This window comes from Linepithema humile, chromosome 4 (assembly GCF_040581485.1).
Source record: "Linepithema humile isolate Giens D197 chromosome 4, Lhum_UNIL_v1.0, whole genome shotgun sequence".
Classification (NCBI taxonomy): Eukaryota; Metazoa; Arthropoda; class Insecta; order Hymenoptera; family Formicidae; genus Linepithema; species Linepithema humile.
Window position 1 is genome coordinate 456,942 of NC_090131.1, and position 17,982 is coordinate 474,923.

Sequence of the window (17,982 nt, forward strand, 5' to 3'; positions counted from 1 at the left end):
TATAATATTATTTCAACAACTAAACTCAATATTTTATCACAAATTATATTCATCTTGTCTATTACAATAAAAATACATTTTTTGTTACCTTTTTATATCCATTTTACTTAGATTAAAAAGAAATTCAACTTTTTGTATACAAATACAGATGTAATTTGATCTTGAAGTAATATAAATACATGTATTAATATAGATTTCTGATATTATCAATAAGATTAACACAAATATTAATTGTTATATAAGTTTATATGATTCATATAATATATATTTTATTAACTCAGCATATGGTAATAACATAACGAATTACTTAACAAACTAATTAAAATGTAAAGTAATAATACAATTATATTTATAGTTATCCATATATTTCCTGTACGAATTAGATGTGTGTCTATTTTTCACATATATTGGTACCAGTCGGAATGATTAGTCGTGTTCTTTCAAATCCACTGCCCGCCAAATTCTGTATACATGTCTAGACCAAGCCCAAAGTTAGTAATAAATACATATGTATCCGTCGCCAAGTTTTAAATTAATTTCTCCTTATTGTACAACTATTAAACTTAAAAACTTAATTATCAAAGATTTATTATATTATAGATTTTAGATGGTGCTGTTGTAAAAAAATTCATTTTTCGACGAAATTTTTTTTATATCTAGATACATAAAATATATAAATAAACGTAACTTCTGCATTCTTTTTAAATATAATTATTTGATCAATTGATTAATTCAATCACCACTTATATAACTTCTCCTTCAGAAGAAAATAATTTTACATTTGTTGAAGAATACATTTGTATTTTTTCCACATCTATCCTATTTACGTAGATAATGTTCACGTTTCATTTTTTTCAATACGCATGCAGACGCGCGCATAAAAGTACAATGATTGAATACAAAGCTTTAATTGAATTCATTCAAAATAACATGATAATAAATCATCGACAGAAAGAGCTAGAGTTAGAATACAAAATAGTTGATTACTTAAAAAATTATTTATTGACTAAGTAGTGTTCTTATTTCCTTGTGCATATGGCATAGGAAATCGACGTAGCTAGGGCTTCCATCATTTCCTCTGTCTTCAACTAAGAAATGACGCAACACCATCTCTAGTTTTTCACGTTGTCTCACTATTGTTAACTAAAATAACAGAGAAACAAGATTATTTTAGGACAATGTATTTATGCAATGCATGCATTATGTGAAACTTACTCTCATACAACGATGTCTTTCGCCACGTATACGATTGATAATATTTGTGATCCTGTTATTCAAAGGAGTGTCTAATACTGGCAGTACAGTGCGATCTGTATCGACTTGGACCACCGAAGATACGCCAAAAACACTCTGCACCCATTGGGAAGAAAGTGCCATACCCAACCATAAGAATATATGGATGGTGTTCTCTGCAAACAAGACAAAATCCGTGAATACTGATATAATTCTTCATGTCTGTCGAAGCGTAATAAGTAATAACTGATAGAAATCTTGAAATTTTTACAGTTTTATAATTATATCTTAACCGTACATCCTTCTTACATTAATCTTACATTAACTTAAATAACTTTAATGGTTTTGGTAGAAAGATGTCTCATTTTGATATTTACCGAGCAAATAAGCACCATCATCCGTAAATTTATCGATAGAACAGCGTAACATCGGAGGCAATTCCGTATCTTGAGGATCGATGTCGTGCAAGGGAAATAATCTAGGATAAGTATATGCAATAGATATGAAAATAGGCATAGTCGCAACCGCTTGCATGACGTAAGATCTATCATCAATAGTCATATCAGCTCCTAAAAAAAGAAACAAAAAACCAGAGTCATTACAAATAATTTTATAGATATAATTTGTGCGTGCGCACATGTGTGTGTGTCGTGTGTTTACCTCCTGATAGTGCATCACTTTTCAGTAAACAGTTGATGTAAAGCGGAAGTAATTTCATACATTCTGGTAATATCAATTGTCCAGCACTGGATGGTGTTGCACAGTGTTTTCGATATATAGCCAACATATTCGCGCATCTTGCAATCAAATTATCCTTCACCGTTTTTGGAGTAGATTCCAATAATTTGAAAACATCTAAATGTACAATTACATGTTATTATTTGAACAAATATTATTCGTAATAAATCGCTAATGAAATATCTTACTTTGCTTCGAGAAGTAATTTATAATAGCATCCAAGTCGCACGCACGATATAATTCGACCATTTGCGACGATGTTTTCAGACTTAGATTTATAATTCGCAATCTTCTTATACCACCGCAAGAAGTATATAACAAAGCTACTTGAATATAGACACCTTCGTCATCCGTCAATTTGTCATCGTGCTTAACTTCTATTCCAATAGCCTTATTAAATTAAATTAAGCTAATTAAGTAAAATAAAATTAAAGCATATAAACACTAATATATAACTCTTTGCTTTGTGTCTAGACACTCTAGGAATGTAATTCTGTAAGCGTAATATAAATTGCACATAAAAAAATATGATGCAACAGTACCTTATCGCAATCTATACTGGCTAATTCCATATCAGTTGTATTGGACATAAAATAGTGCCCATAAAAATCAGTTGCTCTAACACCCGTAGATGTACGTACTCGCATAACAGCGTCAAAAGCGATCGGTCTACTAATATTATTAATAACATCTGAAATTAATCTTTCACCATCGATTTCAGCCTGCAATATATACATTAGAAGATTATATTCTTCAGTCACAATTCACCTTATAAAGATAAGAAATACTTTAAGCTTTAATGTTAATTATTCCTATATTTCTATTACAATACGGCATAACTCACCTGAAAGTAAGTATATTTATAAACTTCTCCTCCAGTAAGACGACAAATTTGACCAATTGTTGCTATATCTACATAGGAATTATTAAAGATAAACAGATCTACGCTGCAACCTGCACCCACACATTCTTGACCCAAATTATTATAGACATTGTTTTGTGGCACTATGAAAAACACAAAATTATTTTTTCATACAAATTGCAATTGTAAAATACAAAGTGTAATCAAAACTAATAAAGTCGCATACCTAATACCGTTTTTTCTTTATCTGTTCCAAGTACTTTACGATCATCACGATTTTTCAATTTCCCAGGCGCTTCAGCGATTGGTAATGACGAATGAAATACCAATAATTTACCAGAACGTTCGGACGCCTGAAATTATACATAAGACGATGAGAACGCTTTCTATAGTTTTCTTTTTCAGATTCAGTTTCTTTCCAGATTATATGCACACAATCATGTTTTATTCAACTACCTTTAATGCTTCTAATCCAGCTTGTATAGCAGGAGCAAGAATTGTTTCTGTTTCTCGAGTGTCCGCAAACATTTGAGGAATTTGTGTCATAAGACTGTCAATAACTGTTTCGCTCTCCTCAATGTCGCATAAAAATCCATCCAAAAGTGGCATAAATACATCTTGAATATCTCCAACAACCATCATTTGTGGTTGAGCGAGACAAGAATTGATGTTATAGAAATGTACAGTATTATTATAGGTAATAAACCCAATTTTCATGTTACTTTTGGTTTGTCCGGCATCAATTGGTAAGTTCTTTATAATAGACTTCATTTTTGTACATAGCAAATTTACTAAACCAGATTTAACTGTATTATACGACACATCAATTACGAACACAATGGCTGGTGATTTTGGGAAAATGTTGTCCTATGGAAAAAATAAACATATAAAAATTAGTATATAAATTTATAATTGTAAGTTTTAAATAAATCATCTCAACTCTTACTTTACTTCTTAACTTATCTATCATACTTTAAGTGCAATATTTAATTTAAAATTTAATTTAAAATTATTTCATATAATGTGTCAAAAGTAATTTTATCAGACAAATTATGGAAATTATTAAATCTGTATTAATTTATATTACCCTACAATAATCCTTCGTGGCTATATATTCGAATGTACCCAGCATTAATTCAGGCCTCTCGTAGCGATCCAAACGTTGACCTGTATGGTCTAAATGTTGAAAGTACTCACTCGGAACTAAACATGAATATAGAAATATAAAAAACATTATGTATAATATACAAAAAAAAATTTGCAGACAATCTGTATAGAAACGTTAATTTTTAATTGTTACCTTCTGTTGTCGCTTTACAAAACATGCACTGGAATCTTCGACCAGCATCAACAAATTGCATAAATGGACACATGTATGCTTTACAACGTACACAACGTACCGGCCCGACTTCACCCATATCTACAATCGGTGGTTCGCATTCTCCTTGCATGATACGAGCCATTGGGCTTATCACAAGTCCAAAGGGAATATTGGTCTATAAAAGATACGCATGCATCATAATGTGAAAGAGCTAAATGTATAATAAGTTTTATTAACTTTACGATATACTATATATTAACTACGATATACCTGCTTTATAATATCAGCAGTAGTGGGAACAGTATACATAGTAGATCTCATATATCTGGGAGATGCATTTCCGTGATCCTGAGTTATGAAATTTGTCGTTACCAGTGGTGGTACCAGACCTCTCTGATTTGTTACAAATACTCCGCCTCTTGTATTTTGATCATCTTGCATTACTTGAATCTATGTATCGAGCATATAGTTTAATTTCACTTATTTTGGAGTAATATGCGATAATAATGGTAAATAAATAAAAATGATAACAATAAAATTCATACTGGACTCGGCATTTGCTCTGGATCAAGTCGTCTAGCTTGTTGAGGTTGCAATCCTGGTTGATATCCTGTAGCATTAGACGCACTGTTTTGATATGAACTTCTTTGAGTGTTATACATGTCCTGATAAAAGAAACCAATATATTGTGATACATAATAATAGTTTTTAGTTAATTTTTAAACAAAAAACTTCATCATATTGTTCATAATATAAAATTAATATATAATATATATTATACCATTTGATTATGATATCCTGATTGTTGATACACTGGTTGTTGATAGCTTGGAGTAACACCAGGTGCTGCACGATTCATTCCTAAAGGACTGGATAAGTTTTGCCCTGGCAGTGGAGGTCCAGAGCTATATTGCCTTTGCCCAGGCTGTGATAAGCCTGGTCCTGTGGGACTCGTTATGGTTTGACCTGGCATTGGAGGTACCGTTTGCGGATATGGTTTTTGTCGAGCTTGAGAAAAGTTAGGCCCTGAAGGATTCACTATAGATTGCACCATCGTAGAAAGAGGAGGAGCAAATTGTCTCGATTCAAATTGCGATAAACCTGGGCCTGGGGGACTCGCTACAGCCTGTGATGGTAATGGTGGTGCCGAGTTGTATGATCCTATTCCAGACTGAGGTAAACTAGTATTCGGAAGATTAGTCACTTGTGACTGATAACCTACAGAAGACTGCCCATGTCCATGAGGGCCTGCAGGTAAATATGGAGGCATTTGAGAACCAGGAATATCTGTCATTGGAGGACTCGTCGCATGAGAATGATCTATAGATTGCGTAGGCAACAGGTGAGGGTGCGGGCCTGGCAAGTTCTGCTGATCCACAATTGATGGTCTTGAAAAGTTTTGCTGATTGTTCATTGGAGGTACAGGTGTGGCATACGGATGTTGCCTACCTATTTCCTGAATGTGCTGCATCTATTACAACAATATTTATTACAAAAGCAATCAAAAATTATAAACATATTGTAAGAATGTACTAAAGTTATCACACTCATGTCTTATATAAAAGTAGTATTGAAAAAACAATCAAAAAAAGTTCAACAATTTCAATATACATAAATTATTGTAATTTGCAACCGGTAGTATAACATGTAATGGCACATATAAAGAATATAAATAAATAAAAGAAATTTAAAAATGTTTCAGAGAACGAAAGTTAACCTATATAAGTTGTATAAAAAAGTGTCAATTTTTGGATAAAATATGAATAAAATATATATAAAATATAGATAATTCGCTATCAAGATATACAAGTTTTTATTTAAATAAAACACAAGTATATTAAGATATAAAATATTAATGACAGAAAGAACAGTAAAAGCGTACATGACATTTCAAATTCAGAAACTATTACATACAAAAGTAGAAGATTTATATATAATTATAAAATATACAGTATACTTACATTATATCGCAATATGTATTTGAGTCATAACAAAACTTAATATCGCCGAAAATGTTTACGCGAAAACGTACAAGATAACGTATGTCGATGCAATTACAATCGCTGCCGATGCCACGTAAGGCGGCATTGCGCATGCGTTCAATACATGCTGACAAGACACGTCATGCTACATTCCAGATTTTATCTGTAAACCATTGAACTACATATATATACTTATATGCTGGAATTCGCCGGGAAAGGTGGCTCTCAAAGCGCGGAATGACCAAAAAAAAAAATGGCAGGCAAATTTTATCATCTTTTTTATAAGCCTTCTCTTTAATATAGCATCATAATATAACCAGTATATTTACACGTCACCTTTAATCTTTTCTTTTTTCGATCACATGATCAGCCGCCATTGATTTGGTATAAAAAGCAGTGTTGTCAATTAAAGTCCCGAACGTGTTTCTTTTGAAAAATTTTTGAATAAAAAACATTAATTAATAATCGAAATAAACATTAATTGTTTTCAATATAATACATCGATTTTTTAACAATACAACAATACTTTAATTCTTTATGGCCTGATATAATTTCTATTTAACATCAAAGATTAATCTCGTATCTTTAATTCATGTTTTTATTTTGATACTAAATACGACGGATTGATGCTAGATTTTTCTTCTGTGTACGATAAATAAAAATTTGTTCCATTTACATAATTAGTATATTAAAATAATACATACAATACATATTAAAATAATACATATAATACGTATTAAAAAATACATACAAGTAGACGCAATTTTATAATATATCATATAAGATATTATCATATTTGATTTTAAGAAATAAAACACATGTGTAACGAAACACATTTAACATGAAACAGACGATAAGAACACAAGTCATTAATACGAGAAATTGATTTATATAATTACATTCGCAATTTCTCTTCCTTCTTACATAATCTCTATGATCAACGCGATTGAAGATAAAGTCCGGCGCCAATCATCGAAAAATAAACTGTGGAAAAAGTCCGTACCATATGTAGAAAAATAAAATCTAATTTATAGATATCGGAAGATAGAATTTGTGTGCCGTGACTGTACACTCAAAGCGTATACGGATACTCCGCAAGATAGTCTCTGATTAAGAGTGGCAAATGTTTGGTGGGTAGCTTGTTTCGGTTCACGGCGAGCCTAGCCAGATGCGATAATGTTCTAACTTCTTTGACGAGAGGTTTGGTCAAATAAATATGACTATACAGTTGACCATTGTAGTCAACCCATACTTCTCTTCTATGCTCGATTTTTGAGTACTCGACGTAGTGTTCCAACATACTAATAGGACAACTAAAGAGCGGCATTGCTAATGTCAATCTTGGTTCTGCATCAAGTCGAAATTGTCCGAAAAAATAGTGCACTCTGACGGAAGTAGGCCCTCTGGCCGTTTGTATAGATACCGCAAAAATGTATTTACTATCCGAACTGTCTCTCATCAGCCACCGACCGACAGGTGCGTTCTTCAAAAGATCTTCACTTTGCTGCCAAGTGACACCCTCGTGATACCAACCACAAATCTGCAACAGTTTCCTTACTTCGCGTAATCTATTTACGTCTTTGTTTAGCAGGTCTGTGCCCAAGCTCCAGGGACAAGGCATTAACCAGGACATAGGAGGTTCGTTCTTCCACTCGTTACTATTGCTATCTTTGATTGCGATAATCCGATTTCTCGTCGCGCAATCTGCTTCCTCCGGTTGTACGATGCCACCTCCATTGAAGTTATTCCTAGTGCGCGGCTTTGTCGTCGGCTTCGTAACTGGACTGCACGGCGCCGTTGTCGCTGTGATATTTACCGTGCATTGACCCAAGTTCGCAGGTAGTTGCACAGTGGCGTTAAGTCGAATTTGCACGCCACTGCCGACGGGCTTCAGCAACAATGAATCGTGATTGTCTACGAGAGACGCATCGGATGACCGTTGATAACACTGACAGAATTTCTGCTGAACCATACAGTCGCAACATTTGTTTGTTCTAATCGTGTTTGGCATCTGCTGCTGCTTTAACTCCGGACTCGTTGTTTCACTGTTTTCTTCTGTTTTCGTTCTAGGCGAGTATATCCATTTGTTCCCAGGTAATTCTGAACAGCCGCTTGGCGACACAATAAGCATCTGATGAGCATTATTATCTATGAGCGCTGAATTCTCTGTGTCTTTAGATGTTGACAATTGCTCGGTTTCGGTGGATACACTTTTCTGTATAAGACAACCGCCACCGGTAAGCTTTGGCTGAATCTCAACATGCGGAGGTTGTACTCGAATTCCATCTTCCGTACTCTGGATTAAACTGTTGCTCCACTGTATATTGGGTGCGGTAATCGTAACGCTACCGCCAGCCAATTTGCACGTAGTCACGATATGTTGCTCGGAAGATGTCTCGTAGGCGACATTCTCTACTGCCATAATCAAAGAAGCCTGATTGTTCAATTGATCTTTCCACGATCTTGAAAGCGAATAGTCATCCTGTTTCCTCGATGACTGAGGATCGCAGGAGAGATCCACTGTTTCGGAACCGGCAATTCCAATATTAGAATCGCAGTGAGCTACAGCTGATTGAAACGGTTCAACAGTCGATCCATGGATGATTGTCGGTGCGTTTACAAAACAGCTATCTCCATTAGTATATTCGCGCGGAACTAGGAGACCACCGACATAACAAGTTGATGTCGTCGAATGGACTGTATTAGCGATCTTTTCTTTCTCATCCTCTTTTTTCGCTTCTTTCCACCTATCTTGCTCGCTCGATTCTTGAAAGTGTCTCGGCTGAAGAAAACGGTGGCGACACGTCGGGCATATTGTCAGCATCGTAAATTGTCGTATATTTGTAATTGGATCACCGCAGTCGACATAACACAATTATGGTCCAATCTGAAATATAACAAAGTCAATGTTATTTCAGGCAATCACGTTTTCTTGAAAACTTTCAGTTTTTCAAAGATCTTGAAAGACAAATATTTCACTGATATAGAGATAGGAAAGAATACTAAATGCGTGAAAAGTGCGACTTATATAGTTTCAGAAAGAATACACCAGCTTATTCGCTGCTGAATTAATTATGTTGAACACAGTGGTGATTATGTTAAAAATAAAAGTTATTTTTTCTTGTATTTCTTTCCTTAAATATGCTTATTCGACAAATGTTCTTTACTTTTCTAATTTTCCTTGTAGATTAAATTCTCTATACTTATATACTTCTTAGCCCATTTTAGATACCAATTGAGTAAACTTACTGATAAGAAAATATTATAGATAAGAAAATATTACTGAATATGAAAATATCTACTAACTTTTAAATTCTGAAAAGAAATTAATTACTAAATAAAAAAAATGATCTAAAATACAGTTGTCACTAATAATTATATATCATGCAATATTCTATATAAGAAGTAATAAAATAAGTAAAAAAAATGTTGCATCATGTAATTAGTCAATAGATGCAAATAAGAATCATCTATGAATTCAGGCACGAAAAGACAATTAAAAGATTCTTTTGTACAACGCATGCTAATTTTGCTAATTTTTATCAATAATTACACACTCACAATTCTTGATTATACGTGACCGACCTCGTTATCTTGAGTAACACGGCGGAAAGACGTAGGACGCGCTCCTCGTGAATAAGTTCCGCGAAGCGATCTTTTGACCGCATTATGCAGATTTTCCGAGATAAACAACATGGATGGGCATAGATTCGAAGAATCCACCGACGCTTTGTCGTCGCATTTAATCGTACGCACATACACACGTAAATATACGCAAATAGCTTCGCTTATTTTCGAGCCAAATGTTTTAGAAATAAATAAATAACAAAACTGTATTTCATAGACAATTTTAAACAAACTTTTAATAAAATTTAATATCACGATTAATTACAAAGTATGTAATTTTGAAAACTGATAAGTCCTGAAAATATGTTTTTCGGGAACGTTTATTCAGACATTTATTATAAATATGAATAATTGGGAAGATCTAGCAACGTAATAATTCATATTGTATTCTTTGTATTAAGAAAATCTTTTTCTAATATTTAAATTATAAAAAAATAATAATTGATTAATATTAATAAAAATACATTTCCGACATTGTATAACGGTATAATAATTCTAGCTACGCTATTGAAAGATTTCATTCTTTCTTATATTTCCAAATATAAACTCCCAGAAAAACGCTTTTTGCAATAACTGGCACGATATAACAGCACTGCGATGACGTCTGTTTCGAGGAATATGGCCTAGAAATTTGACGCGCTTCTACATCACTGCACCGTTTCTACGTCACTTTATTTTCATTTATAGGTGAACAGTTCTTCGGAGAAGCGCCTACGTTCGTCAGTTGCGTTGCATAATGTCGATTTAACGATTGCAAAATTAGATTGTGCATGTGTTCCTATCTCATATCGATGTTACTATATCTAAAGATCGATAATATTCAGCGTAAGTTTATTGTTTGTGAATCTTTTTTCTCGAAAGTTAAATAAAATAATTTCAAAGAATGATTAAAATAATTTTCCTATTATTGAAATTGAATTACATTTATTGAGTTAATGATTTGTCTTCTCGTATTGTACTTTTAACAAATTGCTTGAATAAGTGTAAGAATAAGTACAGAAGTGTTATTTTTATAAAAATAAAATAGCTCTTATTCAGAGGAAAAAAGAGAAGGACGGAAAAAAAGAAAAAAAGAGAGAAGAGAGAAAGAGACAAGGACAAATTTCGTTAGAAATATACGACAGGTTGACGTGCGTGTAGAGAAAACGAATCATTTACCATTTTTCTGCGAAATAAAAAATATTAAATTTATGAAATAATTCTAGAAATTATTTTAATACAAATTTCTGGAATAGTTATGTTCATAATTATTCATAAATTTGTTTAATAACATTAAAATAAGTACAAAAGAATGTTTTTCATAACGATAAAATGCTAAATTTTTTAAAAATGCTGAATTTATATTACTTATATATTACTCCACTCCGTTTTGCAAACGGAAAAATAAGTCTTTATTTCTTACCGGAATATATCTCGCTTTGTCACAATTCCTCTGCAAGTATTTTGCTTCAAGTCCCACGTAGTACAATGATTGCTCTTTTTTCGAAATGGAGAGCTCAAGTGAAAATACAGTCACACTTACACTAACATAATCGCTCTCATGACAGTTATTTCACTGCCTGATCAATCGCTCTTTTGAGTTGCATTCCAAAACCAAAATATTTTAAATCTTGAAAGTTTTGCGAAGAGTATCTCTTTTTCAAATAATAATTGATACAAATATAGTTTAATTACACTCGTTTATTCGTGCTCGTCCATCAAAAACTGAAACAACCTAACCTAACTTAATGCGATCAACGAAGCAACGAAAATAAAACTAACCTATTTACATGATTACCGACGAACGACTGATTTCACTGTTGAATGTATCTAAAACTACGAATGCAATAAAGAAAGGAAACTTAGAGACGCACGCACAACGGATGTGCCGATGATAAAAGAAATCATAGAAATGAAAGTCAGAGCATGAACAATATAATATAAAAATTACGAAAATGACCAAATTCACTAGATATTAACCAATAAAGATTATGGATCCTCCAGTAAATGATAGTTTTGTCTCTATTTGTGAAAGAACCTCTTTTTTGGTGGTACATCGTCGAAAGTTTCTATACTGACAGTGGTGCCGGTTATTTAAAATAGAATTGTCTAAACTTATAATACTATGTGAACAAGAGAGCAAAAAATATACATAAACGTCTCACTAATTAGTTCTGTTTTAAATTATTGTAAAATAAATTTGTTAAATGTTATTATTCTTATATACGTAAAGTACTAAAGTGAAAAAACGAATTACACGAGTTATTTAAAAAGTCATTAAAAGTTCTCGAAATAAAGTAAAAAATAATTTATAAACAGTTTATACAGTCTTTTTAAAATTGTTTTTATTTTTTAATATAATTTTTCCTTAAACATCAATGCATTTGTACCAACAATGTTTCAAAGCCATTATATTATTACAAAACTCCAACTTGTCAAGGCCTGTAAGATATTCTTCAACGGCTTCTTTCATTTCTTTATCTGTCAAAAATCTTTTTTCCCAGAAAGAATTTTTTTCATCCGTAGTAAGTCAAACGAAACTAAAACAAATGAATAAGTATATGAAAACAAATCATACTTCAATTCATCGATTATTCATTGATTTTTTTCATTGAAACAACACTTGTATGTGTTTGTATAGAGACATGCATTGTCTTGTTTGCAAAATAATTTGGAGAAAGCTTTTTCGTACACAATTCGTTAGTTAAAATATAAAACACATGTTCATTTAAAATGACCATGGCCTTAATAATTTTAGAAATTTTTTCTTTAATTGGCGATTTTCCAAAATCTTTATTGATGCCATTAAAATATAGATCAATATAGATCCATTTATATTTTATTCCAAGAACTTTTTAAATAACCTATATATTTTAAGTAAGATTTACACTATTGAACTTATTATTAACTTCAAACGCAATTTTGTTATTACGCAGCTCAGTTCATAACTTTCCATCAAAAGATATTTGATGGAAAGATATAGATTGTTTGCAACAGTATGATTCGACTTGATTGAAATTTATTTATTATACACATTAAATGAAAATTCCATTTTAAATTTAACTAGAAATTTGGCTGGAAGTTTAAAATGATAATGTAAACCCTGCTTTATTTTCAAAAGATGACTTAAGAAGTTTGATTTGTTTGATATATTCCTGATTTATTAGTATTTTAAATGCTCCAATTTTGCAAATTAAATTATTCGACAATCAAATTTGTTTCAATTTTGTAATAAAATAGACTTTAATTTTATTAAACAATATACATATATTAGTAATTTTTACTTTTTTCTCAACATATCAATCTTTATAATTTTTTTATAAAAGCGTTTTCAAATAATAATATTTTAAAGCATATCTTAAAAATAGAATGTTACAAATCAAAACAACTTTCGTAAATATTACAGATATAGAATAAAAATCTTTCTTACATAATATTTGTTTTAGTCAATGATGATGTCCAGTTGTAATCAAAGCAGGTAAAAATGATCCTATTACTAAAAATAATATTTCTTTAACCTTAAGCCCAGTCGCAGATATTGTTGCACCTTCAACATTTGATAAATGCGAGTAATTACTGTTTCTTGTCATTAATTCTGGTAAAACATGTACAGTAGCTACATAAAGGAATGTTCCAGCACTAAACAACATGGCTAAACCAGTTGCGTTGACACTGCTTAATGTTTCTTTCCCTTCCTGCAACAAGCAAATTAATAATTATTAATTAAAAATTTATATATATATATATATATATATATAAGTACATATTTATGTTATTTTGTATAATTACAGAAAAAATAGGTTTAAGATAACTAAAATAAAAATTAAATTAAAAACATTTTTTCAGAAATAAAAGATTCAAAATAAAAGATTTGAAAAGAATTAACCAAGATACTTCACAAGATACTCATTTAAGTGTAAGAAATTATTGGTCACATTTTATATAACAATGTATGATTTAAATATTACTTATAAAAATGATATGACGACTACTGCGCAATACTCACTTTTCCAATCCCAAAATATGTCACAAGTGCAAGACATGGTGCCGCTAGAGAAAAAATTAATAAGTGTCTACTTATTTTCTTTCTATCTACACCTTCATGAAGGAGAAATGACACAAGTCCAAATGCAGCTGGTGCCTATAAAAAAAAAAAACAATATAATGTTTAACAAAAAAAGTAAATAAAATAATTATATTAAAAGACTGTTTTTAATTAACAATTAAAGAATAATATAATCAAAAGCTTTACTTTGTGCAGCATTATTGCTAAGAAAACGATCACTTCGACATCAGCTTGAGATGTAGTAGCAGCAGCTCCTAAAGCAACTCCATCAACTGCGGCATGCACTACAAGTCCTAAAGTTGCTGTAACACTTTTTTGTTTTTCACCGCTTCTTCTTGTTGAACATTGATCAATCAAAAGCATAAATACAAAGCCAAGTACTAAACTAATTCCAATCAAAGAATGTAAATCACCTGTAAAGATAAAAGTACTAATTAAAAAGACCAATTTCATGGAATACATTAATAAAGAAACAAATACAAAATGACGTACTATGGGGCCCTTTTTCATTATCAATTCCACCAGTAAATAACGCTCTTATGCCCTCAGGTATAATCACGGCTAATGCAGTGCCAACAAGAAGTCCTGCTCCTAAGATTGATACTAATTGTAACTTGTCCTAAAAACAAATATTTTACTCAATTATAAAAGATATTTACAGTGTATTTAAAACATTTTATATTAAAAAAAAACAATTTGCCATTTCTTATAAAAAAGTTGTCTTACTTCAGATAAATTTATGACTAATGGTAATGATCCAGCCAAACAAGAACCAACGAGCATAACAAGAGAAAGCATCCATAACATTGCTTTCTCTTCCATTATTATATCCTTAATAGTGAAAGGAATTGTTAATTGTCAATTACATTGTCAATGAATAAAGTACATGCGTCGAACATCAAAACTAAAACATTTGAGTAACTGCATGTAAAACGTAAATTGTGAACTTTCTCTCATACTGATTTTATTATATTCATATATTAAATTATTTTGATGACATATGTCATTTATACTGATCAACAAAATAGCAACACCTACTAATTTACACGTGCAACACAGAACACTACCATCTTCAACATTGATACCAACCAGTGAACACCAGTGAACTCTATTGTACATACTATACTGATACGTGATTGGAACGCTCACGCGATGCTTCAAGCCAGTGACGCCAGATTTGAGACGCAAACAGCAAGCAGCATCTTTAGGATGTCCTAAAAACGTCCTAAAAAAACATCTGTAGGACGTTTTATACTTAAATAATTAAAACGTCTTTTTTTAAATTTTTTGAAAGTTTTTTGTTGTAAAATTCAAAATGCTAATAGTTAAAAAAATTTAAGAAAAGACGCTATAAAAACATCAATTTTAGAACGTCTTTAAGATGTCTTTTTTTAGAACGTTTTTAGGATGTCCGAAAAATTGTCTTATTTAGGCTGCGTTCGCTTTGGACGCTCACACGCTTTCTTGCTCATTACACGTCGAAGAAAGATAGAATGACGCTTTCAGCGCGTAAGCGTTCAAAGCGAACGCAGCCTTAGGATAAAGCTTACGATGACGGATGAATTATAAACGCGCAAAAATCGAAGCTTCCAGCTGAAGGATGAACCAAAGACGTGGTAGAACCAATAAACTCTATACTATACGTGTGCGATAAAATTAATTTATTTCATACAAGAAACAAAATTTACATGACTTATCGCTTTCTGATGTTACAATCCAATACGATTGCAATAAGAAACTATGAGTCTTAAGACTAAGCTACTCTAGTTTATATAACAATAAACTTACAAATTTATGATTTTTTTGGATGCTATATTTAATTATGCATAATCATAAAATGTTTACTATGAAAATTCTCATTTTAAGTTGGACCATCCAATATATATAATACATATAATTCTTTTTATTGTACCAAATACTAGCCATTATTTTCATCTGGTTGAACTTGATCCAATTCAACTTCTTCCTTTTTCTCCACATCCTGATTATCATCAAAAGTTTCATTTATTATAGACTGCATCGAAACATCGACATCATTGTTGATTATATCTTCATTGTGCTCTGGATTAGGATCTCGATTTTCTTCACCCTCTTCTATTGAGCGCGGAGCTTCTACTGTATGTAAAGATGTAGATGCTTCAAAGTTTTGTGATTGTTTACTTAATCCTACTTGAACCTCTATCAAATTTAGTTCTTCATCCAATGCTTTTTCCCTTTTCTCAATTTCCTCTGAAATATGAGAAAAATTGATGATTACATGTGTCCATAGATACATAGATATAAAGATAATTTATAAAACTTTGATTTAATGATTTTTGTGAGAATACAAACCATAAAGTTCTTTTGCAGATTGTGCTAGTAACATGTCTGTCTGAGGATGTTTGCGTTTTGGTGCATAATATATGGAAGGTTGTGCTCGTGTTTTTATAAATGAGGCAAGGGGTAACTGTGCACTGCGCCAATTTTGAAATTGTCGACTGCGTGCAAGCTTCACTTCTAAAGCTCGCACTACAGCCAATTGTTTTTTGCGTGACAAAAACAATTGTTGCCTCTCCCTGCGAAGTTCTTCTTTTTCTCGTCTTCTAGCTTCTTCTACTCTAGCTTCTACTTCTGCTTTTTTATCTTCCTATAAATAAAATAAATAATTTAATGATAAATGGTAAATATATTTCAATGTATATCTTACCTTTGCCTTAAGTTTGGTTTCTTCTTGCCTAAACTTTTGTAAAGTGCCCAATAGTGCACCAAACATACGTTTATTTCTTTGTCGGCTGCGTTCATCTGTCCTTTCGCGTCTAATAACTTCTTGACGCGAGGGAATTTCTCGAGGAGTAGCTATTACTCTGGATGATACAGCAGGCTTAATAAACATTAAAACATATATTATACATGATTAAAACTCTTTGAAATATCTTTAAAAAAGTCTTAATAATTTTATTAATTTTATTTAAAAAATATATATTATAAAAATATATACACAGTTTCCCAGATCTACTGTATCACACGTTAATAGCAGATTTCTGAGATTATTTGTGAAAGTCTCAATATGTCTTCATATTTTCTTTCAACTTCATAAAAAACTATTAAAACCGAGTTATATCCCATTGAAATAATTCAACTTTTGTTTGAAGCATTTTTCAATATCACTAATAGCTTTAAAGATATTAGAAAAAGTACATGTTTGTGATGTGTGTTATTTGTGCAAGTCACAACTACATTACCTTGATGGTACTGTCATCTTCATCAGCACTATCATCAGCATTAGATGGAACACGTGCACTTAAACGACTGAAAACTGTTTTTGGTTCAATGTTAGAACCTTGCCAACGTCGTTTACTTCCAGGTAATTCAGTATTCACAAATTCTGTTACAACTCGCCGCCGATCTTCTTGCAATGGTCGTTTTTGGGATATTCTAAAAAGAAATTAGAAGTTAAAATTATAACAAAAATAAGTATACACAAATAGATATTACATCAATATAGATGTAGAGAATGTAAATATGATATAATTAATAAAAGTATACTGCAATAAAAGTAAATGTAATATAATTACTATAAATACAGATAATAAAGTAATATAATGAAGTATGAAAGTAATGTAAATAACATAAAAATGATGAAAAAACTTGATTGATAAAATTGGAAATTAAATATGTAAATATTGTAAAATAGCTTAATCTTTATTAGAGATATTTTTGTGATTATCATCATAGAATATTTTTAAACATGTTTAATACTTTCATGTAAAAATGTATTGAAAAGATTTACAAAATGAGTTAAAAAATGTTAAATTAACCTAGGTGGTTGCAGTGGACCGCTTTCACCGTCAGGAAGATCTCGGCCCAAAATTTTACGAATGCTACGATCAAGGCCACGAAGACCATCTCGAGCAGCTTCTAATTGAGCTTCTAATCTTTCGGCGTCCCATATTTCTTGACAATCCAATTTCCTCATTTAAAGGTATCAAATAAAGCCACTGATTCACACAATCAATTCTTCCAACCAATGGTTAGCTAAAAAAACGAACGAGAACGACTACCGGCGATATTGTCATAAACTGTGTACATACTAGAATGCGTGTCCGAAACCTCTCAATAGCCTACGAAAGAAGGAGAAAAAATAATCTGAATATTCTCTTTGTCATTCCGCACTTTTCATATGCACTTCCTAAAC

At 31.6% G+C, this 17,982-nt stretch overlaps 4 protein-coding genes across 5 annotated transcripts; all 4 read right to left on the minus strand.

Annotated features, from left to right (window-relative positions):
• Positions 1-227: 227 nt before the first annotated feature.
• Sec24CD (Secretory 24CD) lies at positions 228-6,250 on the minus strand. The gene is made up of 15 exons (XM_012362049.2): positions 6,116-6,250; positions 4,936-5,625; positions 4,700-4,819; positions 4,425-4,604; positions 4,134-4,329; positions 3,921-4,036; positions 3,290-3,700; positions 3,060-3,186; positions 2,816-2,976; positions 2,514-2,693; positions 2,160-2,361; positions 1,894-2,088; positions 1,611-1,802; positions 1,216-1,409; positions 228-1,143 (listed from the first exon to the last, which is right to left on the minus strand). The coding sequence occupies exons 2-15, from the start codon at positions 5,623-5,625 to the stop codon at positions 1,000-1,002; spliced, it is 3,108 nt and encodes a 1,035-aa protein (XP_012217472.2). The 5' UTR covers positions 6,116-6,250; the 3' UTR covers positions 228-999.
• A 548-nt stretch (positions 6,251-6,798) lies between these two features.
• Positions 6,799-11,822, minus strand: LOC105669217 (uncharacterized). 2 transcript variants are annotated; one of them, XM_012362050.2, is made up of 2 exons: positions 11,166-11,822; positions 6,799-9,023 (listed from the first exon to the last, which is right to left on the minus strand). In XM_012362050.2, exon 2 carries the CDS (start codon positions 8,958-8,960, stop codon positions 7,209-7,211), a length of 1,752 nt encoding a protein of 583 aa, XP_012217473.1. In that variant the 5' UTR covers positions 8,961-9,023; positions 11,166-11,822; the 3' UTR covers positions 6,799-7,208. The 2 variants fall into 2 exon arrangements, with proteins under 2 accessions (XP_012217473.1, XP_012217474.1); XM_012362051.2 differs by lacking the exon at positions 11,166-11,822 and adding an exon at positions 9,698-9,838.
• A 239-nt stretch (positions 11,823-12,061) lies between these two features.
• On the minus strand, positions 12,062-14,916 carry Zip102B (Zinc/iron regulated transporter-related protein 102B). The gene is made up of 6 exons (XM_012361958.2): positions 14,535-14,916; positions 14,301-14,427; positions 13,995-14,221; positions 13,749-13,883; positions 13,173-13,437; positions 12,062-12,282 (listed from the first exon to the last, which is right to left on the minus strand). Exons 1-5 carry the CDS (start codon positions 14,628-14,630, stop codon positions 13,189-13,191), a joined length of 834 nt encoding a protein of 277 aa, XP_012217381.1. The 5' UTR covers positions 14,631-14,916; the 3' UTR covers positions 12,062-12,282; positions 13,173-13,188.
• Positions 14,917-15,454: 538 nt separating this feature from the next.
• Pnn (desmosome associated protein-like protein pinnin) lies at positions 15,455-17,864 on the minus strand. Its single transcript, XM_012361956.2, has 5 exons — positions 17,606-17,864; positions 17,030-17,222; positions 16,495-16,668; positions 16,140-16,434; positions 15,455-16,037 (listed from the first exon to the last, which is right to left on the minus strand). Exons 1-5 carry the CDS (start codon positions 17,761-17,763, stop codon positions 15,727-15,729), a joined length of 1,131 nt encoding a protein of 376 aa, XP_012217379.1. The 5' UTR covers positions 17,764-17,864; the 3' UTR covers positions 15,455-15,726.
• Positions 17,865-17,982: the final 118 nt, after the last annotated feature.

Excerpts from the sequence above, each read along its gene's own strand:
- Sec24CD (XM_012362049.2), bottom strand. The coding sequence starts at position 5,625 with ATGCAGCACATTCAGGAAATAGGTAGGCAACATCCGTATGCCACACCT. Across the intron at positions 4,605-4,699 it reads CAGAGCAAATGCCGAGTCCA|ATTCAAGTAATGCAAGATGA; the intron begins GTATGAATTTTA and ends CTCGATACATAG. Across the intron at positions 3,701-3,920 it reads CCACGAAGGATTATTGTAGG|GACAACATTTTCCCAAAATC; the intron begins GTAATATAAATT and ends TTTTTTCCATAG.
- LOC105669217 (XM_012362050.2), bottom strand. The coding sequence starts at position 8,960 with ATGCTGACAATATGCCCGACGTGTCGCCACCGTTTTCTTCAGCCGAGA.
- Zip102B (XM_012361958.2), bottom strand. The coding sequence starts at position 14,630 with ATGGAAGAGAAAGCAATGTTATGGATGCTTTCTCTTGTTATGCTCGTT. Across the intron at positions 14,222-14,300 it reads TAATGAAAAAGGGCCCCATA|GTGATTTACATTCTTTGATT; the intron begins GTACGTCATTTT and ends TTATCTTTACAG. Across the intron at positions 13,884-13,994 it reads TAGCAATAATGCTGCACAAA|GCACCAGCTGCATTTGGACT; the intron begins GTAAAGCTTTTG and ends TTTTTTTTATAG.
- Pnn (XM_012361956.2), bottom strand. The coding sequence starts at position 17,763 with ATGAGGAAATTGGATTGTCAAGAAATATGGGACGCCGAAAGATTAGAA. Across the intron at positions 16,669-17,029 it reads AAGATGACAGTACCATCAAG|CCTGCTGTATCATCCAGAGT; the intron begins GTAATGTAGTTG and ends ATGTTTATTAAG. Across the intron at positions 16,038-16,139 it reads ATCTGCAAAAGAACTTTATG|AGGAAATTGAGAAAAGGGAA; the intron begins GTTTGTATTCTC and ends CTCATATTTCAG.